General features: G+C 40.2%; 1 protein-coding gene across 2 annotated transcripts in view; it reads left to right on the top strand.

The window, feature by feature from the left end:
• Positions 1-23,286, top strand: part of GALNT5 (polypeptide N-acetylgalactosaminyltransferase 5) — a 39,054-nt gene that overhangs the window by 5,724 nt on the left and 10,044 nt on the right. Inside the window, exons 1-8 of one of the 2 annotated variants that reach the window (XM_089916807.1) lie at positions 2,487-2,605; positions 2,824-2,828; positions 8,217-8,383; positions 9,959-10,078; positions 15,225-15,360; positions 15,978-16,097; positions 17,538-17,655; positions 18,659-18,982. In XM_089916807.1, coding sequence (XP_089772933.1) covers positions 2,561-2,605; positions 2,824-2,828; positions 8,217-8,383; positions 9,959-10,078; positions 15,225-15,360; positions 15,978-16,097; positions 17,538-17,655; positions 18,659-18,982 — 1,035 coding nt within the window. In that variant the 5' untranslated portion in view covers positions 2,487-2,560. Of the gene's footprint in view, positions 1-2,486; positions 2,606-2,823; positions 2,829-8,216; positions 8,384-9,958; positions 10,079-15,224; positions 15,361-15,977; positions 16,098-17,537; positions 17,656-18,658; positions 18,983-23,286 lie in introns of those variants that run through there. The other variant, XM_022570166.2, reaches the window with a different exon arrangement.

Below are 23,286 nucleotides of genomic sequence, written 5' to 3'. Positions count from 1 at the left end.
TACATACACACAGGCTTTGGTAAAACATGGTCCTATCTACTGGAAATGCAGAGCAATTCTACTTAGAGAAGTCTGTCCTGTGGCCTGCAGCTAGGGTGAAGATGTAACTCCAAAAATGAACTTATTTTAAGAGTGCACTTCCTGAATCTGCATTTAGAGAAAAATGACTCAAAGACATGTTTGCTGCCAATATTTAGTTTTTTAGAGGACAGTTAAGAATTACAGCATGCTTCTAGCACTGCTGTGTCATCACGATGTTAGCCAATTGTTTATTTTAATGCTTTGCTTTTCCTACAGTACTCTGGCAAGCCCCTCAATAAAGCAACTAGAATGGGCCTATTCTCTTAGCCCAGAGCTGGGACTGTCAACCAATGATTTGATTCCTTCCTACACAGCTAAAGAGAGTTTTCTTTTGGCACATATGAAAAGCAAAAGATAGCACCGTGCATTTGCCACAAACCAGTCCAATTTACTGAGGGGAAAGAAAAACCTTTATAGAACCTAAATTTCCACCTCTCCCCTACTCTCCCAATCCTAGTGAGGTCAAAAACCACAACTAATGAATTACTGAAAGTAAACTGACCACATAGCCTTCCAAACTTCATGCTTCTAGATGTGTGTATCAGGCTGAGAGAAAAGAGAAACTTTACTGTTATATGAAGTTCAGTGTCCTTAGTTTTACATAAGATTAGTATTTTAATTGGTGAAATGAGATAGCTTTTGTGACTAATAGTGATAGGAGAACATTATCTAAAATTGACTGGAAAAGCTCTGAGACCTCCCTGAGAAAGCGAACAAGGGCAGGGGAAAAAATAAATCTCACAAGATGGATTTAAAAGGGTTATTTCCTGTTTTCTCTTCCATGAGTGTACACAAAGCAATGTTGCTTTTGAATTGGGTGTGTGTATGTGTATATGCACCTTAGTGTGTTCGTGTGTGTTAGAGCACAGTGTGCTATTTCACTAAAAAGTTGTATCAGGAAGCTGGAAATATAAAGCAAACTTTGTTTAAAGGGTGCAGGCTAGACCATAACAAGACAAAGGTTAAATGTGGCCAAAAGATGACTATAGAGCTTTTGACATTTTTACTTATCACACTCTCCCCACAACTAGGGGAATGATAAGGAGAGAGATGACCAGAGGATATAAAACACACTTCTGCCACTGATTCAAAGAGAAGAAAACAGTGCCTAATTAATGTAAAACTGAGAAATGTTAAAGCAAATCTGTGACTTTGTCATCTAAATACCGCCAGAGACCTAGAAATATTTATGCGAGAGAGGAATTAGTGAATGTAGAAATTCGAACCTGTGTACACTTCTTTTTTACACACCTCATCCAGGGCCCAGTTTAACCATCATAAAATTATTTATCAAATCCTTATGGTGATACTGTAAGGGCCCAGTTTAACCATCATAAAATTATTTATCAAATTCTTATGGTGATACTGCCCTGAGTACTCTTGTCCCAGAAAATAACTCCCTGTTGGGCTGTCCTGGGTGACCCATTCAGAGCAGACCCTCTCAAGAAGGGAACATTTTTTTGCTCAAGGTTCAGAAAATGGGGGAAAAATAGCAATGTCTGTTTAGAAGCTCTGTTTTGTTGTTTGCTTTCAGAATAAAGGGAGCTTTTTAGAGTCTCCTCTATGTTTAAAAAAAAATCTATATTATTCGAAACTAAAATATCTTCTAAACTGGCCCCACTTCTAAAACGTTGGTGTACGGGTATGTGTGAGAAGGGTCAGTGCAGAGAAACTTGAGTACAGTATTTAAAAAGGCCTTTACGACTTGCCTTCTCATTTGTTCCTTAAAATTATTCTTCAAGGCAGGTACTGTCGCTGTCCCAGCTTCACCTGTAGAGAAGCTGAGACTTAGAGAGGAAGCTGAGGTTTCAGATTGCGGCAGGCAATGCAGTTGGTGGCAGTTCATTTCATTCCACGCCTGTTTGCTCACTGCCTGTCACAAGCTGGGCAGCTGGGACCTTCCATTCTCCATGTACGTCATCGTGTTTGATCCTCACAACAGCCATGCCAGATTGATAAAGTGCTACAGGTGAGGAAAAGAGCACAGGGAAAGGTAACTTGCCCAGGGACTCACAGCTCATGAATGGTAGGGTTGGGATCCAACCCTCAGCCTTCTGATTTTTCTTCACTCGGCAATGATTCAACTACACCAGGTTGGCTCTCTCCCCACCCCACCTGCTCTGCCCTTATAGTGACCGACCACACCTCTACCTCTCCTGGGTTTGCCAAGCCTCTCTGAATAAAGGGGATCTGTCCCTTGCTGAGCCTCACCGAAAAGGTGCTTATTTATGTTGCAGGCAGTGATTGTGTGTGTGTGTGTAGATTTTATATGCGTGTGGAGTTTTTTTATTCTAAACAATCCTCACAACAGCACTATGAAAGACATACTATCTCTCATGTGATTTACAGATGAGAAAAGTGAGGCTCTAGAAGATTCACTGATAGGTCTGCTGTCCCAGCAAGAAAATTTTCTGACTTCTAATTCTAGTGCTCTTTCAATAGGATACAGCTCCTCTTTCTTTTGTTTCCTTATAATCATATGGCTTTAGCAGAAATTAAAACATCTCTCTTCCTTATACTCGGGGTGGGTAGCTGCAGGGAGGGGGATAGGGTCAGAGGTATACGAGGGGAATTAGTTTTGCACGTCAGGTACCTTGTCAGGGAGAAAATTTACAGGAAATCATTTTCTATACAGCACTAAGCAAAGGTGACTCTATAAAATTGCCCAACAACCACAGCTCAGCAGTGGACAAATATCTCTGAGTGCCTGCCTACTCTAACACCTGCAATCTAACATCTGAGCATGGGTCCTGCCTTCAAGGCAAACACATGAAAACGTTCTTCGGAAGCAGAGTAAACTACTGGGACAAGGAAGAGAAAGGCTGAGCCTGGCCTGAGAGAGGGCAGAAGTGTTTCATCTGAAACCTGAAGGGGGAGGGAGTTAGAGACATGGGAAAGGGGGTAGAAAGAATAATCCATTGAGAAGCTGAGGGAAATCTGACATAGGGTTGGGGAGAGCAGGGAGGGTAGAAATGAGACCATAGAAGTAAGCAGAGTCCAGATCACGCAGGACCTTGTTAAGGTGCTTCTAAGGACCAGAGAGAAAATGTCCAAAGATTTAAAGCCCGAAACAACACTTTAATTTACCTTTGCTCTGGCTCTCATGACCCAGAGGGAAGCACTTATGAGGCTAAAATTACATAGAGCCTCACCGAAAGTTAATACTAGATGAAGCTTCAGGAGAACTCTAATCCTGTCCCCTGCGTTACAGAGAAGTCTGAGGAAGGAAGTGACTTGTCCAAGGTCACAGACCCCAGGAGAGACAGAACTACCTGAAAGGTGCCCTAACCTCCACCCAGAACTATCTCTGCCACATCACACCACCTCCTGCTCTTTTTCTTTTTTTTAATTTTTATTTGTTCATTTTTGGCTGCATTGGGTCTTCATTGCTGCTCGCGGGCTTTCTCTAGTTGCGGTGAGCGGGGGCTGCTCTTCATTGTGGTGCACGGGCTTATTGCTGTGGCTTCTCTAGTTGCGGAGCACGGGCTCTAGGCGCGTGGGCTCAGTAGTTGTGGCTCACGGGCTTCGTTGCTCCACGGCATGTGGGGTCTTCCCGGACCAGGGCTCGAACCCGTGTCACCTGCATTGGCAGGCAGATTCTTAACCACTGTGCCACCAGGGAAGCCCCCACCTCCTGCTCTTCTCCCTCCCATCCCTACCTCACTCTGACAGCTGCCTGCTCAAAATAGACTATTGTTGAACTGGTGAATATTGATGCTGGTGGCTTATATTTCTAAGCCCGAGTCCAGTAGCTTTGATGGGTAGGCAGTTACCTCAGGAAACACAGCTTCAGCCTTTGGAGTATGGGTGCTGAGTGTGACTGAAAACTTCTAACTTAGTAGTCAGGCAATTCTGACTAAATGTCAGGGCTAGTCTACCCTAGAAAGAACAAAACATAAAAGTAAAAATTTTATATCACTATACCCTCTTATCAGTGAGAGGAAAAGAAGCTTCAATAATTCTAAGGTCTTGCAGAAAAGAATATAATTCTGGACAGAGTTCCTCAGCTAGATGCTCTATTCTCTTTCTGATCCTCCCAAAGATACCAGAGCTTGGAGAGGAAAGGCCCCTGAAGGCTCACACTGAGGCAGTAGTTGAATTGCAAATAGAAGCTGAGAAAATATTCTCCTCGACCTTCTGTTCAAACCTGTGAACGCTGAGACTTGACCCACATAGTCCATTTTGACTGTTTTGGAATAAAAATGAAAAATTCATAGACACGAGGGAATATTATCATTTCCTCAATCGTCTGATTTAAAACCTTCTTTATTCGATAGGCTACATACAAATCAGGTTAGTGGCTGAGCCTTCAGCACATACAAGCCAAGAAGGCAAAACGCATCACTTTCTGAGTCTCTTGGTAAATGATGAGCCCTTGATAGATTTGGATTAAAGGACGGCCTGGGAAAAGGGCAGTGCGTGCAGTCAAAATGGGTGCATGTGCTTTTGCATAATCATAGGACCTTGCACGGGTTTTTTACCATGGAACTTACAGAAATATTTTTATCTCCATCATCTCATCAAATCTTTACAGACATTCGGTGATGGAGGCGTTGTAATCTTCATCCTAACAGTGAGGAAACTGAGGTTCTGAAAAGTTACGTGACTTGCCCATAGGCGTGCAGCCAATAAGTATCAGAAAGATCTCAGTATTTAGTCATCTTCCTCAAGTCCAGAGTGTTTCTCTCCCACACAGTAGTGGAACCACTTTGTGCAGGACAGTGGAGCCCCCCACGTTAGAATCCCCCTTTATTTTTAGTACCTGGACAGACTACAGTAATCTCGGTCTAGACTTCCCCCAAACATACAGGTTACAGGTTGGGTTAATTTTAAAGTATAGCACAAGGCCTGCAGACTCTAAATACCTCGCTTGTGTGACGACTGGGCATATACAATACAAATATGAATTATTAACCTCAAAAAATATTACAAACTCAGAAATATCTTGCATTTAACTTAGACTTGACTTGAGTTGCAACTCCTCCCTCCAATATGGCAGAAAGGTTTCCAATGCGCAAACTGGAGGAAAGGAAATTTGCTTCAGTTAGGTCAATGTAGGATAACCTGAAACAGTTTCACCACCTATGGGAAGTAGATGACAGTCCGTGTGTAAGAATGATGCAAGAGTTAATAAGGCTGAAAGTCTTTCCTGTCTGACCCACTGTGCCTTTGAACAAAACAAGCCTGCTGGGTTTTCTATACACCTGGAAACATGTTTAACCTGTTTAGTAATGCAGGAAACCAGGTACCTATAAATGATAGAGTAGCCTGGCATCTCAGCCACCCAAACCAAGACACACTACGAAACTTTGTATTTGAAACCTCTCACATATCCTTCTGTGCCCCTCTTCCCCATCTTTTAATGCCACCCCCTTTTCCAGGCACCAGTATGATCTGTATAGCATAATCTTCCACAGGGTCATCTTCAATGTGATTCCTCAAATGCATCTAAAATATATATTTGTCCATAACTGGCAGAGGTACTATTTCCTGGGATAGAAATCCACATTGGATCTAGTGGAATCCTTCCTGATCTACCTATATAGACTCCTGATGGGGAAATTAAGGCATCACAGCAGATAATGGAGAGGAAAGGAGGAAAGAAGGAGCAGGTATTTGGTGAAGGGAGGTGCCTTCCCCAAACCTCTCAAATCCCTGAGCATTCTTTCAACCTCCAATTTCAGACTGGCTCACATTACCACTTAGAACTTTCTTCTAAAAGAGGCCAAAAAAATCGACTGTTTTATAAGATGAGAAGATTCATCTTCCTTGTTATATAACATGAGTTAGCCTGCTTAGTTAACTCTCCCCAATGTATTTTCATTTGTAACTAGATGTTTCTAAAGTCTACCTAATTTTAATAATAAAGCAGCTCTAGGACTTCACAGCTAAGGCCTGCTGATTCAGATGGCTCAGGCAGAATTTGTGCAGCTGACCCTTCCTTTTTATTTTATTTTTTAAACATCTTTATTGGAGTATAATTGATTTACAATGGTGTGTTAGTTTCTGCTTTATAACAAAGTGAATCAGCTATACATATATATATATATATATATATATATATATATATATCCCCATAGCCCCTCTTGCGTCTCCCTCCCACCCTCCCTATTCCACCCCTCTAGGTGGTCACAAAGCGCCGAGCTGATCTCCGTGTGCTATGTGGCTGCTTCCCACTAGCTAGCTATTTTACATTTAGTAGAGAGAGTGGCATGGACTTATATATACTTCCTTTTTAGAATTGATTTATTTTTTTCAGGACCAAATGTTGTAAAGAATATTTATGTGTGAAATGTGCATTTCCCATTCATTTACACTATAAAATTAGAGATGAGAGAGTCACAGGAGGTCACTGATGTTTTCTATACTCTTCCTTTCACTCAGGCCAATAAACTCCTCTTAGCTTTACTTCCTCTTTCCCAACTTAGAGCCCAAGATGGAACATTTAACCCTACTTCCCCAGTACCTTCAAAATCCTCTACCACTTTCCTTTTTACCTCATTTTCTCTGATGACCTAGATCTGGATTAAACTATTTGTTCACATTCTCACATACATTCTTTCCACTGAAGGATGTTACATTTGGTAGTTCATTTGACTTCTTAAGCTCCAGTTTGCTCTATTTGAAGAAGAGTATAACAGTGTATATTTCAAGTATTTGTTATAAAGATTGAATTTAATATGTACATAATAGTATTTTACCAACTGCAAAGTGCCATTCTAATGTGTTTTTTTCTATGGCTTTTACTCTTAATCTATTTCTTATTTTCAGACTAAGCACAGTGTAGTTATGTTGTCTGGCAGAAGTACCTGCTCCCACAAAATGCCACATCTACAGCCAGCCGCTTTTATTCTTGTGGACTTAATATTTCCTGAATAGTTATTTCTGGAGCCAAACTGGACCGGAGCTGGAGCCCCAACTCTGCCATTTACTAACAGTATAATCATGGACTAGACTCCCCATGATTTCAATTATTCTTCTATAAAAAGGGGAAGAGATGCTGTTAGTCTGAGGTTTAAAATGAAATAATGCAGAAGGCTGATAATATTTATTTATGATCATTGTAATTTAATTATCACATTACTAAGAGTAGCTGCGTTAGAAATATGCCAAATACTCTTTGTGAGGTTCCACTGGGTTCCATCCTGTGAAGAGTTACTCAGGTGGGAGATGGGTGAATGTCAGCAGTGAGGCACGATGCACTTCAGGGCATGGAGAAGTCCCAAGACCAATTACAACCCACCTGAATACCAACTCCCACTGTAGCCATTGTCTCACCTCCATGCCAGCAAAATTATTTCAACCGTGGCTACCCTGTAGCACAGAGGGTCTCAGCAAAACCCCTTAAATAGATAGAGAAGCTAGCTATTTAAGAGTTTAATTAGTATAGAATGCATATCATCTATATCCATAAATACATGCAGTGGGAAAGAATATTTTCTTTGGCATTTGGCTGAAGGCCAACTGGGAAGGCACTCATAAGCTACTTGGTAGCATTAGCTGAATTAATGTTAATTAAGTAACATTGAATAAGAGAATAGGCATGTTCTCTTGTGGTATATAACCTAATTAGGATAGCAATAGCCACCATTTGGTGAATTCCTGTGCCCAGAAACTGTGCTAGTGTGCATTCTCACTAAACTGTAAACCTCTCTTCAGTAAGAACCATTACCTCACTTTACAGATGAGGAAACTGAGGCACAGAGAGATTAAGTAAAGTATCAATAGACAAATAGCTGAGACATATTGGCTGTGGGCTTCAAAGTAATGTCTTAACTGCCTGCAAAGCCTATGTCCTTTCCACTGCAGGGTAATGCCTCCACAGGCCATTCTCATGCCTGGCATGCCTAGGCCTCTTATAGCAACAATTGTCATTTGGTATCCTTCCTCTGCTCTTTTATTTTGTTTATAACTCTCCCCAACAAAAGCACATGAGCAAATCATCTTATGGATAGATAGATATAAAGATAAAGATATAAATAGATGATGGAAGGATGGATGGATGGATAGATAGATAGATGGATAGATGGTGTGAGTGTGTGTGTATTTACACACAATTGCACTCTGTGACTTTTAAAACCACCTTGTGGATCTTGTTGGCACATCTTTTGTGCTCTGCTTTTGTTATGGCCCAGGTGTGCAGAGCAACTTGTACACAATAACCTCCCAACCACCAGCGTCATCATGTGCTTTGTGGATGAGGTGTGGTCCACTCTCCTGAGGTCTGTTCACAGCGTCCTCAACCGCTCTCCTCCACACCTCATCAAGGAGATTCTGCTGGTGGATGACTTCAGCACCAAAGGTAAGAAAACTACCCCCTGGAAAATCAAACTTTGATATGAGGCAATAGCAGTTTGGATGGAAATTACAAAAATTACAGGATAATTTGATAAAGCATAAACATTTTACAAATGCCAAATCATTTTCTCATGTTGTGCCTTAGAGGCCTAAGTCCAAACGTCTATGGGTAACAGAAATTCAGCTCAACTATCCAGGGCCTATCAACTAGCGACCGCAGACTTCCCTTTAGCTATGACTTCTCTGCCATGTAGAAGTGATTTTCTAACTACAGCTCCTTGAAGTTCCAGAGACCATAAGATGTTCTCTACAATTGCATAAATAACTTTTTATGGAATCTAACAAGCAAAAACTCCATAATTAACGGGATGCCTTTCCTACTGATAATAGCTAGAGTTATAGTAAACAATGAAATGGAAGGCCTATGTTCTCTTCTTCAAGAGCCAAGCCTATTATATGTTCAGCTAAGTGTTGAGAAGCCAAATTGCCAAAGGGACAAGAAAAATGAGGTTCCAACAGAGTTCAAAGGCAGAATCCACCACTGTCTTTACTTTTGTGTTTATTACAGTGAAGAATCTCTCCCTTTGGACTGTCAAAAAAACTGTGTATGTAAATGGTCCCATGACTGCCAGAGGTCCTAGACCACATTACAAATTCCCAAAATGCAACCCACTTCAGAAAATTTTAGAAAGCAGCAAAGAGACAACAATCTTAATAGAGCAGCTTAGCCCTGGTCATGACCCCAAGGACAGGAGCCATTTCCCTCAGCCTCAGAGTACCTACCAGGGTCACACCGAGCTCCAGGAGCAGGGAGATACCTAAGGAAAACTGATTGAAAATTTTAAGAAGTGGCCTCGATAGCATAAACAGAAATAGCATCGAGTTACCAAGCAGAGAATAGTCCCTTTAGGAATGGCCTATTCGGATTTTGTGGGACCCAAAGCTTCTATGGGGTCCTCCTTAAGAAAAAGAATTCACAATTAGTAGAAAAGTGACCAGCAGAAGTATTCCTAGAAGCCATTCCTACCTGGGATATGTCAATAACTTAATTGCACATAGAAGTAACTGCAAGCTACATAAATATACCCCACAAAACCCCCCAAAAGAACAAGAGAGCAGAGGTGTGACAGAGGGGGTGTCATAGTAGGAAGTGACAGTGGTCTTAGCCAGTTGCAGTTGCAATATATTTCTTTTGCAAGTTTTCCAGTTTGCATGCAATGCTTAGACTCTCCCCTAGGTCTCAGAAGGGGCCTTAGCAAGGGGAAAATGTTGTGCAGAAACCTGAGCTTTATTTATTTCAAGGTAAATTTGTACCAAGTCCTCAGAAAAGGCGAGCCCTCCTCTCCGTAACTTGGCTACACTGAAAAGACAGATTTGGGTTTTGGGAAAACGGAGAGCTTAGAGTATTGAACCCAGAGAAAAATCCATCCAAGAAAATGACATCGTGGCTCAAAGAATAAAGTTTAGTGACTATAGTAAATGTTATAGTTTTGGGAATTTGATATTGAAGAGGCACTTCTGGTATTGTCCAGATCTCATTAATTAAAGTGTTTCCTTGTCTATCCTTTCCCTGATACAGACTACCTGAAAGATAACTTGGATAAATACATGTCTCAGTTTCCAAAAGTTCGGATTCTTCACCTCAAAGAGAGACATGGCTTAATAAGAGCCAGGCTGGCAGGGGCACAGAACGCAACAGGTAAGAAGCTTCTAATTTTTTGTTTTGGTTACATTTTTATTTTAGTTTGTTTCCCAAATATACAGAAAATTTGAAATAATAATACAGTGAACACTCGTATATCCATCATTTCATGCCACAAAGTTTTACGTGCTTCATCACACACATACACAGACACATACATATGTACACTCTTTTTCTGAACTTTTGAAAAGGAATTTACAGACATCGTGACACCATATCTCTAAGTACCTCAGTAGACATCTCTGAAGAATAGAGACATTCTCTTACATTAGCACGACTTTCATCACCTAAATATCATCTAATAAATGATCTTTTCAAATTTCCTCATTGCTCCCCCATTTTTTAATAACTGCTTCTCACTTTTGAAATTAGAAATCTAATTCAGTGTCATGCACTGCATTTGGTTGCTTGGTCTTGCTAGTCTCAGTCTAAAATAGACAAGTCCACATACATTGCTTACTTACCCTTGAGTTGTTTTTTTTTGAAGAGTACAGGCCATTTACTTCGTGCAATTGACCATGTTCGGAAATGTTCTAACTGTTATCTCACAGGATGTTTTTCGTGAATACCATATAGAATTCTATTACATAGGTGATGGGAATTGTGAACTTCTTATCGCTTCAAATCAAGAGACACGATGCCAGGTCGTCCCAGTGTTGGTGATGCTAATTTTAAGCACTTGGTTAAGATGTTGACAGCTAGAGTTTTCCTCAGAGTAGGAAGTAATCTGTGGGTGATACTTTGATCCATGTGAGTATTCTGTTTCCTCACGACATTTTTTTTTCACTGCTAACATTCTTTCTTATATTTTAAAATTTCTTATGGAAAGGTGTTTTAAGTTTAACAATGTGTACATGTCAATTCCAAACTCCCAGTCTATCCCTCCCCCCCCACCCTTCCCCCTCTGGTAACTACAAGTTCATTCTCTAAGTCTGCCCTCACAACATTTTATCCAATAATCTAGCAGCCATTGATGATCATTGCTTGAATCAATTATTACACTGAGGACTGCAAAACTGTTTTTCTAAATCTCTCATTCCTTCTTCTTTTAGAGCTGGCATTCAACTTGTAAAGAAGACATCTCCCTTTTTCTTTTCCTCTTTGCCTCTCTCTCCCCTCTCTCCCTCTTTCTCTTCCTCCTTTCTAACCCCCTGTTATGCCCACTTCACTATGGATTTATGCCTTGAAAAAGTCAATGTGTATATTATCAGCATTAGTATTAGTATTCATATTTGTGTGTGTGTGCTCAAATCATCCCAAATTTGACCACTAGGCGCCCCGTTAAGCCTGTGACTTTTTGACCTGACCCCATCGGTTTTGAGAACTTCAGAATTAATTATCTCTCCCCTGACTTTTGTCTGCTCTTCCAATTGCCCTCTCTTCCCAAAGAGTAACATGCCTTCTTTTCCTCACCTCTTTTTAGTGTGTGGGTATTAGTGGGTGAATGGGGGAGAAGGTATATCTTTTCTCTCTATAAGTATTCTAAAAATAGCATCAAACATTTTGGTTCATTTTCACATCCTCTCTGGATGCACTTGTACCCCATAATAATAGTTGACCTTATGTACTAGGTACCATTCTACACACTTTCTATATTAATTGATTTAATCCTTACAATAACTCTATGAAGTAGATACAATCATTTCCCTCATTTTATAGATGAGAATAAGGAGGCACACTGAAGTTATGACAAGTTCTCCCAGCTAGTAAGTGGTAGAGCCAGGATTAGAACCCAGAAACCTTGGCTTTAGAACCTACACTTGTTTCTACTACATTTTGTTGCTTCTAGACATTTAGCCACCACTCTGCCCCTATAAGCCGTAGCATTGCAGACCTCCACCAGCTTGGATTCAAGCATTGTCTGAAGCCGAATTATCTGCTCACCAGAGTTTCACTGTCTTGCAACTAGACCCCAGATTTGGAACTTTTCTTATCCCATTGGTTTGCTAACAAATTTCTTCTCTCTGTAATGGAAGTTTTAAATTGACAACAAGCACATCACACCAAAACGGGCATTGTGGTGACAACTAAGATTCTTAATTATGGACTGCATTTGGAAAAATTTAATGAAATTCTCCATTTGATTTCCTTTGGAAAGTCATTATCCACAAATGATACAAAAATAAAATAGTCAAGAAATAGTCCAAGTGGATAACTTTTGAGCTGAGATCTGTGTGATGAACATTCCCAGGCAAAAGGAACAAGAAATGCAAATGTCTCAATGCAGAAACAAGCTCTGTATATTCAAATTAAAGAAAGAAGTTTATTATGGCTGATGGGTGCTGACCATGGAGGGAGTGGTAAGAGATGCATTGCGGGAGAAAGGCAAAGGCTGTCTTCTGTAAAGTTTTCTGAGTCACTTAAGAAATGCAGGCGATATTCTTGGTATAATGTGAAGTCAATGAAGAACATTAAAAAGGAGAATAAAATTGTCTGACTTACATTTTAAAAGCTCATTCTGGCCATTTTGTAGAGAATAGATATTAGGGAAGTCAGAGAGGACGTAGGGAGACCAGTTAGGAGGCTACTGTAGTTGTCCAGGTACCAGAAATGTACCAGAGCAGATAAAGGAAGTGGTCAGATTTAGAATTACTGTGGACACAGAGCCTGCAGGACTTGCCATCAGGTAAGATGTGAAGAGAGTGTTAATATGAGGAGTCAAAAAACCCCCTAGGATTGGAATCTGAACAAGTTGGTGGATGGTGGGGCTATGACCAGAGGAACAGGTTTGGGATTGCCACTGAGCTCTGATTTTGCCCATCTCAGTTTGAGATGAAAATTAGACATCCATATAGAGAAGCCTGATGAACACAGGACCAAAACTGTGCTGCTTATAAAAACTGTCTCTCTGCCTGCCTGGAGCACAAGGCCTGCTGGTAATGATCTCCAGAACAGCCCAAATTGTTAGACAGCATGAGAGGCCACCTTCAGAAGGGGTGCGATGAACTTGATCAAAGTTATTGCCATTGGCCTTCTCAATAACTTACACCACAAAATGATTTTTTTCTGAATTTAGTAAATCCAAATGTAAAAGTGTACATTTGTTTCTCAGTCATTCAGTAACACCCTTGAACACATTAGCTCAGCCTTAGTTTAGTAACTTTCAAACTCTTTTGACCGTGACCCATGTTAAGAAATGCATGACGGATTCTAATATCTTCTTTTCTGTTTTATTTATTTTTTTTAGATTCTGGCCAATCCCAATAAATTGTTTTAATGACTCACTAAGGGGGGCACAACTCTGAAAAACTTCAGCGAGGTGCATCTTAATTGCTTGCCACTATGCAGCAGAGTGACTTCCCAAACTATCACAGAAGGACTTCTTTTCATTTCCATTTTTTGTGGTCACCTTTATAAATGATAATAAAAATGAATTACCTAAAAAGAGAAATGGGAAAAAAATAGCTATATACACAACTATATATACAAACATCCATACACACATATAGATATATACATAATTATATATATGTGTGTGTATATATAACACACATGTATATGAAATAGACAATAAATTAACCAATTACTCTGGCAAACTGCTATAAAGTTTCAAAACATTTGTTCTCAATTTCTGTCCCTATCTCCCTATAGAAGGCAGTGTCTATGGCCCATACTTTGAGCAGCATTAGTGGAGGGCTGATGTCTGAGTTTGGAAAGGAGCAGAAATGTCTGTTTGATGGGGTTAATAACAGCCTCACCTAAAGATAAATCCAACTGCCCTGAAATGCACCTGAACCGTGTGGAGAGTTTACGGGAACTCAGGAGGTCCTGTACCAGATTTAGTCAAGGACGTAATTCAGGGACCATTCAAGGATGGCACTGAGCAGGGCTGGCCAGCCTAGTGAGTCCTCCCAAACTCTCCCAGGCATTCCCCTGACCTCACAAGTAGAGCATAGGCAGCAGCCTGCGGTGGATTTGAAGAGTCTCTATAATCAGAGATCAGCAAAGATACCAGTGTAGAAATCTTCTCTAGAATGCCTGACCAAACAAAGAGATCAAAGGTAAGACTCTGAATCCAGAATCTGACAGGCCTTGACAGCTACTGCTTCCTAAAGACTTACCCTTTAGGATTCAGAGAGGAGGGAAGAGAAGCCACAGGCAAGGTTGAGATCAGATATCCAAGGACATGCAGAAACAGAAGTCGAGTTAGCCACATCTGGTCTCAGAGTAATATCAGGCTCTCTGAGAGTCTGAAAGAGTCTTCTACAAAATAATAAGGCAAAAGTGTAACTCTCTGGCTAACTTTTAGTATGTGGAGAACAAGTGACATCTAACTTCTGGCCAACTCTCAGGTCTCCTGAAGAGCAACAGTCTTTGTGTAAATTTCTACAACTTGTTTCTGCTGCAGGGAAGACACGTGATTTCCTCACCATCACTTATAAATCATTCTGTAAAATTAAATGGGCAGCAGGTCCACATTCATCAAGGAACTCTAAGCACAATGCTCCATCACTAATTGGTGCTAGCAGCAGTATCCTAAGTTGGTCACCTAAGTGGGGATCTGTGCTCAACAAGGACAGACAATTTTTCAAATGTACAGTTCACTGTGAAGTACATTCACACTGTTGGGCACCCAATCTCCAGCGCTCTTTTCATCTCATGAAACTAAAACTCTATACCCATTAAACAACTCCCCATTCCCCCCTCCGTAAGCCTTTTAAAACTACCTCCTAGTCTTACTAGTTCCCCCACCTTAAATCCTTTTCACTCCTATAATGTGGAGCGATTTTTCCTCTTCATCATTCCTAAGGCCAAACTTGGAATCTCAAACTCTTCCTTGTCTTCTGCAAAACAAAGTCCCAGTCCTCTACCCCAGAGTTAATGGGACGCACCCTCAGAAGGGACAAAAGCAACTAACTTTAATACTAAATATTCCCTTCAGAGCCTTGGCTCCGCATTCTAAGTGGCTGATCAATTTTTTCCAAACATAAATAATGCTTGCTCCAAGGGACTGCTAGAAACAAAATTTCTTTTATGTCATTATGGAATGAAATTAGAGAGACAAGGAAGAAATTCAGTGAGAAGAAAAGACTACTGCCTTTACAACCACATTTCTGGATCAGTCCCCAGGACCTTTGAACGTGACGTACACACATTCAGTGTATTGCATTTTCAAATAATTGTTCTTTTTCTGGCTCTGTAGGTGACGTGTTGACATTCTTAGATTCTCACGTGGAATGTAACGTTGGTTGGTTGGAACCTCTTCTGGAAAGAGTTTATTTAAGTAGAAAGAAAGTAGCCTGTCCAGTAATTGAAGTCATCAATGATAAGGATATGAGGTAATATTGTCATATTCCACAAAATACTTAAGTGAGTTTTAACCAGCAGCAGAAAGTACTGGTCATACTCCTAATATGTACATTTTTGCAAATCTAAGTAATACACAATTTATCTGTTTAAAGAAATGGAAATACATGATAGATATCTTGAGGTGAAAGCTGATCAATCCAATTGTTTATTTGATTATCACAAATTCTTAACCCTTAATGCTAATAAATACTAATACTCATCGTCCAGGTCTTTCCTCTTTCTATTCAGCTGAACCCCCCAATATTTATTTTCCTTAAGATTAGCTTTTCTTTTTGTGGTATCTGTATGTATACATATATATATGTACACATACACATATATATTCTTAAGTGGGTTTTTTTTCCTCAAAAATGGCTAGAACATTATTAAAAGAGAAGTGTAAGTTAAAAGTGAGCAATCCAGCCAGTTAGTCACTGATGCAAATTATACTCATACATTTTATTGAAACGTTGTTAAAAAGTTTGTGATGATCTAAAATCATCTGCGTAGGCACTTGTTTCATTCGTTTGCACAAGACATGATGTCGGGTTGGTTAAGTGTATGTGTATGATCTCAGGTAGCACTTTGGTTTTTTTTCCTGGACTAGTTACATGACAGTGGACAACTTTCAGAGAGGCATCTTTGTGTGGCCAATGAACTTTGGTTGGAGAACAATTCCTCCAGACGTTGTTGCAAAAAACAAAATCAAAGAAACTGATATAATAAGGTAAGTGTGTGAAACTTAAGATTAGGAAGGAGTCATATATCTTTTTTATAAAGGCATAGGAAGCAATTCCACAAAACAAGTATATGCTGTCAGTCTATAGAACACCAAGAATTACAGTTCTAGCCAATAAATGACCAAAAGCAAACAATGTTTTCCTGAGACGTTAGTTTCCCACAACAAAAACTCACCTTTTCAGTGGGCTATTGCACCCTATACAGCCCTGAACCAGGGAAATTCACAAACACTACTCCTGTTCTCTGGGATTTGCAAACTAAGAAATATAAGCCACTTAAATGTGCTGCATAAATGCTATATAAACACACATAATATTAAAGTCAACATGAGTAAAAATTAAAAGTAAATAATAGTAATAGAGATATCATTCTAATTCTTTTTGAGTCTAATCCTGTACTTTCTATGGGAAGGGTGCAAAATTCTGTGAATAAATTGAGAAACAGACACAGAAGCTGGATGCGAATTATAATTGGGGCTTTATTGCTGGAGAAACTGGATTGAAGAACACAGCTTAGACCTGAAGCCAAAGTGGTGGGAGCTTCCTAACACTTCCCCCAAAGTCTAGACCTGCAGGATGAGCACTCAGCCAGTCTCAGGCAGAGCAGGGGGAGCCCTTGGTGACCACCATGGGAAGTGATGACTGCCTTGTCTAACTGCTGACTCAAATGTAGTTTCTGTTCCCCATGACCAATAACAGCAGTGAAGGCTCTGGAGTCAGACCCTTTGGGTTTAAATCTGAACTCTACTAGGTACTAGTGGTGACTTTTTAAAAGTTTCTTAACCTCTTTGAGTCTCTGTTTCCTCATTTTTACTTTAAGACTAACAGAAGTAGCTACCTCTTGGATTGTTTTGAGAATTAAATCAGATAATACTATATATAAAGTGCTTTAAAAAGTTTTTGCCACATAACAAGCTGTCAGTAAAATTTGTGTACAGTTGAGGCAGTATAGCGGGGGAGAAATCATAGAGTCAAGCCAGACCACCCAAATTTGACCCCAGATGTACAGCCTACCAGTCTGTGACCTTAGGAAACTTTGTTACCTTTTCTGAGTTGTAGTTTCTTAGTGTTACATACAGGATTTTTGTGAGGCCTGAGTTAATACATATATAACACTTACAGCAGTGCCTGCCGGGTCTTCCCTAAACAGCACTAAATAACTGTTATTAAAAATAACATCTCTGGAGAATTTGTGTCAGGGCATAAAGGACAAGTAAGAATCCTAGTTCCAGGCCCCATCTTCGCTGACCCTAATCAAGTTCTGTCACATAAACCAGGGAATTTGTCACTTAGATGCTATGTGTGACTTCTTTCAAGACCTCCCCATACTTGGTAAATATTCTAAGATGCCTCCTAGTAGGGAACCCACTCTAAAAGTTGAGCTCCCATGACATGCGAGATTAAAAAATCAACTTTTCTTTTTGTAGATGCCCCGTCATGGCAGGTGGATTATTTTCTATTGATAAAAATTACTTTTTTGAACTTGGAACATATGATCCTGGGCTCGACGTTTGGGGTGGAGAAAATATGGAGCTCTCTTTCAAGGTATCACCAAGTGTTTCTCAAATTCTCTTTACAATTAAGAGTTTATCATTTTTAAACAGTTTCATTTTACTAATACAATCAGATATGTTACTATCTCTGGGAGGAAATTTCACAGAAATATTGAGGTCTCTGGATTAATGTCTTCATATTCCAGATTGAATTTGGAAGAATCAATAACTCTCATGAAATTTATTGGAGTTCCCTCATATTTCACAACATGGTTTCTGCATCTGAATGTGGGGGAAATAACTGTCTGCCATTCAATGTAAATGCTGTGGGATGCATACTTGACACAAAATGACTCTCATAGGTTTTTCTAATATATTAGAAATAATGGAATTATTTAGTAATGGGCCATCTTGGAGAGCACAAGTGACAGAAGGATAAAAAGAGCCACTAGGGAAGGCCACCAACAGGCGATAGTACAGCATCTTAGGACGTCTCAGATAACTCTGGATATTTATATAACCATTGATTCATACCTGAGAAAGCGGTGGCAGCAGCCATAGTGGAGAGCACCCAAAGCACCTGCTTTCCTATGGAGAGGGGTGTATAGAGTAACAGGGGTATCACTTTGAGCTCTTGATCAGGAAGAATTGTCTTCAGTTGTGGCCACAAGTCATACAGATCATTCCAAGATGTGAGAAGGGGACATTGAAAAAAAAAGGAAATATATATTCCTTTCCTTGATCTGACTAAAGCAGGAACTCATGTTACATATTTCATACATTAGGATTCTGTTAGGATTTTTTTAGGAAAAAAACAAGATTTATACAGGATAGGAAAAGAGAAAATATATATTTTAATAACCCTAAAATGGTCCACAGCAATATACAAAACTAAATAAACCTGTTGAGTTTAATTTTCTGTTGAAAAGGATTTCAGAAGTGAAGAGTAGTACTTCAACAGGGGGAAAAAGTTGCCGGGTGGCTTCTTGTCATTAATTGCCCACGATTTGTGGGCAATCACTGGATAATTGGTGTGTGTCATCAAATTGTTCCAGGTGTGGATGTGTGGTGGCGAAATTGAGATCATTCCCTGTTCCCGAGTGGGCCACATATTCCGAAATGACAATCCATATTCCTTCCCCAAAGACCGGATGAAGACAGTGGAGAGGAACTTGGTGAGGGTGGCTGAGGTCTGGCTTGATGAGTACAAGGAGCTCTTCTACGGCCATGGGGATCACCTTACAGACCAAGGGTTAGATGTCGGAAACCTCACCCAGCAACGGGAACTTCGAAAGAAACTAAAATGCAAAAGCTTCAAGTGGTACTTGGAGAATGTTTTTCCAGACTTGAAGGCTCCCATAGTGAGGGCAAGTGGTGTGGTAAGTTCAAGCAGCAATTTAAAATCTGACTTCGTCAAAAGACAATGCAAAAACCCTTTTGAAAATGCATGGGGAAGAATGAATTATTACATTATAAATAAACAGCAAATATGAGTGCAGAGGAGACCAAGCGTGGTTGAGGACTACATACATTGGGTAAACTTGAGGAAGGCTTCCAGGCGGCCATGCTCATTGATTAATTCAGCGAACACGTACTGAGTGTCAAGAAACGAGGCAGTATTTCAGAACTGGATTGTAGGGTGATGAATGAAGTAGACTTGATCCCTTCTCTGTGGAGCTTAAAGTTGGGTAGGATAGAAAGATAATAAACAAATAAGCAAGTAAACTGTAAATAAAAAATATAATAGCTTTTATTTAGGGAACTGGCCACAGGTCATGAATTATTCTTAGAATAGTAAACTCTGTGGAGACATTGAAGGCCAGGCCTGAAAGACCAAGTGCTGGCCAAGCTGTAAAGAAGAGAGCCGTGGGCAGAGGATGCCCTTTGTGCCAAAACTCTAAGACGGGTGAAAGTTTGAGGATTTCAAGAACTGGAAAGAAGATGGATGTTGTTATCAGGGTGTGAAGCAGGGAAGGATGGCACCAGACGAAGGTGAAGAGAGAGGAAGGAGATGCATCACACAGGTCCTTGCGGGCAGAGTAAGGATTCTCTCTCTCTCTCTCTCTCTCTCTCTCTCTTTCTTCAGAATGTAATTGGAAGTTGCTGAGTAGGGTTAAGCAATGGCATGGCGTGATTTAATTAGAATTTTAGAGATTTCAAAGAGGGATTGAAAATAACAGAAATTGTCAGACAATAACAGGGAAAATTCCGGGCACAAGGTAACATACCAAAAGGAAAGAAGCCAAACTTGATAGGTTGGATAGAGTACAAAGCTAAGAAAAGTCAAGGAAGGAGAGAAACTCTAAAAAAAATAAGAGAGAAAACAAACAAACGAAAAGCCATTTCAGGGCTTCCCTGGTGGCGCAGTGGTTGAGAGTCCGCCTGCCGATGCAGGGGACACGGGTTCGTGCCCCGGTCCGGGAAGATCCCACGTGCCGCGGAGCGGCTGGGCCCGTGAGCCGTGGCCGCTGAGCCTGCGGGTCCGGAGCCTGTGTTCCGCAACGGGTAATGCAAAAAAAAAAAAAAAAAAAAAAGCCATTTCAAAACCATTCTAGGAGCGAGGCTTAATTTGAAGAAGATGACAAGATATGAGAACACTTACCATAGACTGGGTTTAGAGATGGTTAGTCAAGCCTTGACCTAGAGGTCTTCTCCAGTAATGCAAATTTTTAATCTCTTTTTAGGTCATATTTTTTCAGTTCTCCCTAGAAAGTGGATTGTACAAACCCAGTCTTTCTCTGCCTAGGAAATCTCCTGATAACAAGGACACTTAGTAAAGCCATTCCCCTTGATGATATAAAGGAGATCCCAGAAAAGTGAGAAAGAGAGGAAACCAGTCTGAGAATTTGTTCTGCTTTTATGAAATTCAACTGACAAATAAGTATACGTAACCTGTTTGTGTACGACATAATTGCCACCTTTGTAGGTCAAAATGCAATAGTCGCTACCGCAGATGGTTCAACCTGATATTTTATCTTAGATAACTCATTAGGAAGAATAACCTGGGTCAATCCACTCTTCAAATAATATGCTTGTAAAATAAATTTACATTTTTAAGACTCTGTTTCCTGAGCAGGATAAAATAAAAAGAAATTATCACCGTAGTAATTTTTTCCTGTGCTAACAACACAGAATCTCAGCAAGAGCATTACTGAACTTTAACCACCAGAGGGAACTAAAAAACTATCTTTTGCTCCTCTTTGGGGCTAGCTTGTATAATAGTTCCCATGAAATTTTTGAAGAGCTCTCCTCATGAAACAGCCTTCTGCTGATGCCTGAGTTTTAATACAACAAAATGTGGAAAATATTTTTTAAAAGATTTTAACAAATTCTTTCTATTTTCCTCCCTATTTGCTGCCTTCCTTAGACAAATTTTAATAAAATGACATTTGCTCCCTTCTGAAGCAACCAGTAGGGAGTATTATTACTATTAAAACAAACAAACAAACAAACAAAAAACCTTTCTCCAGGCAATTCAGAGTAAGATTAACTAGACCATTATTTTGGATAGATAATCGTGTAAAGTTCCAAGAAAATAAAATCCACAGCTTTTTTTTACTTGCTCCATATTTTTCCCTTCTTTAAACCTACACACTGAGGAAAGTTTGACTTTTTAAAAATAGGAACAAATCTTTTCTTACTGAACCAAAAATATTTGAAAATAATAAAGTAAAAGAACCTCACCAATAATTCGTATTTATATTGGATAAAACTCAGCGAACAGCTTCTAGCCTAGTGTTTAACAACTCTGAGATAAACCATAGGGAACTCCCACCTCCTAAATTGGAAATGAAATAATTTAAAATGGATAATTTAAAATTTGTGTACTTCCTAATTTAAAAAAAAGATTGACATGTTTACAATAAAAGCATGGATATAATTTTTAAAAAATCAAAAGTTAAAAACCAGTTTTCAAAACTATTCATAATGAGATAAAGAATAACAATTCCTTAGCACTTCATAGACCATTCCTGTATGAAGGAAAGCAGTTTCTCCAGTAATTTCCAGAAGAAGGGAAGGGAAACAGATCTTCATATGAAGTGGGAGAGGGGAGGCAAGGGATAGAAAAGTTTTCTCTCTTTCTAAGCCTTTCAGTGCTTGGAAGAAGGGATTGTGAGAAATAAATACAAAGAAATCAATTAAACCAGGCGTTCCCAAACACTGTTCTGAGCAAAGTTATTAGTTGTGCAGTCAGAAATAGGATTCCGTGGTCAAATGTATTTGGCAAACTCTCGTACCACATTGCCTTTCAGAGCCGCAAGCTAAACATTAACCTGCACTCAGTACCGAAGGCTCTGAGAAGTTCTGGAGTAAGGCAACATGTTCAACTGTACTGAAGCCAGAGTTTTCCAAATTCATTTGAAGATAAGATATTTTCTGCATAATCTACAAGTACAGGAGTTTATATTTATTTCTGTTAAGATCCAGAGAGCAATTGGGACAGCATTTCCTTTCTTTCAACTCCAGGAGTATTCTACCACTGTGTACTTCTATTTATTAACCCTTTCTCTAAAGTTCATGGTGGTGGATTCCTTCTGTAGGTTCTGACTGCTCCCACTTACTAATGATGGGCTGTCTCCTCCCAAACTTGTCATTGTCTAGTCACAATTTAAATTGTGAATAGAGCTTCCTTTGAGGATTTCTGATGGAGATTCTGTTCTTCTAGAAATGTTTTGCTTGCCAGTCACCCCAGAGGTAACAAAACTGGTAGATTTTTATGTTTATTTTTGTGCTTTGAGGGTTCTATCAGTGTTCCTAGCCAATGCTAGTGGTGTAAGTGGGCATCTCAAACCAAAATGAAGGTTGATGTGAGGTTTCAGATTCCCATGGGAGAACCTAGCTTCCCCTTTGTCCCCCTGTGCTAAGGGGTAAATTGTTTTTTCCCAGTACACCATTCCACTGAGGGTCTAACTTTTTAGCTTCCCATCATGTGCGGACGACCTCAATTCCAACTCTGGCTTATCCATGCTCACTATTGGTCCCCTGCTTGCCAGCATTTGCAATTTTCCCTCTTGTTTTTACATTTTTTTCTGCACTTTCTGGACCCTAAAGATGCCCCTTAACTTTCTCGCAAGAAAAGTTATGCATGTAAAGGTGAGAACCAGCCCACTGAACACTGCGTTATGAAGTCTGGCAACTCTGTGAGCTACATAGCCTGCGTCCTACAGCGCTCCAGGGTTAGAGCTCTTTGTTAGGCGCCCTGGAACAGAAAGGACACAAATAGAGTCCCTGGCAACAAAGACCTCCCCACTTCCCAGCACAGGGGGCTTCCCTGTGTAGACACTTAGCTCTCCACAGCTCTTCTAGATATCTAAGTCCAAATTGTGCTTTTTTTTCTTTCTTTTTTTTTTGCGGTACGCGGGCCTCTCACTGTTGTGGCCTCTCCCGTTGCGGAGCACAGGCTCCGGACGCTCAGGCTCAGCGGCCATGGCTCACGGGCCCAGCCGCTCCGTGGCATGTGGGATCTTCCCGGACCGGGACACGAACCCGTGTCCCCTGCATCGGCAGGCGTACTCCCAACCACTGCGCCACCAGGGAAGCCCCCAAATTGTGCTATTAACCCACCATCTCGTTAGACCTGCCCAGAATGTCAAAGGGAGCAAGGGAATCAATATTTTTCCACATTAAATGGTGACTTATAGAAAGCTGCCTTCATACTGGACCTTAGAAATCCATTAAAAAC

This window comes from Delphinapterus leucas, chromosome 8 (genome assembly GCF_059928025.1).
Source record: "Delphinapterus leucas isolate spDelLeu-1000000601 "Yukka" chromosome 8, BTC_Dleu_Yukka2, whole genome shotgun sequence".
In the NCBI taxonomy this organism is placed as follows: Eukaryota; Metazoa; Chordata; class Mammalia; order Artiodactyla; family Monodontidae; genus Delphinapterus; species Delphinapterus leucas.
The sequence above is the reverse complement of the archived record's forward strand: the minus strand, read 5'-3'. Positions and strand labels throughout refer to the sequence as shown.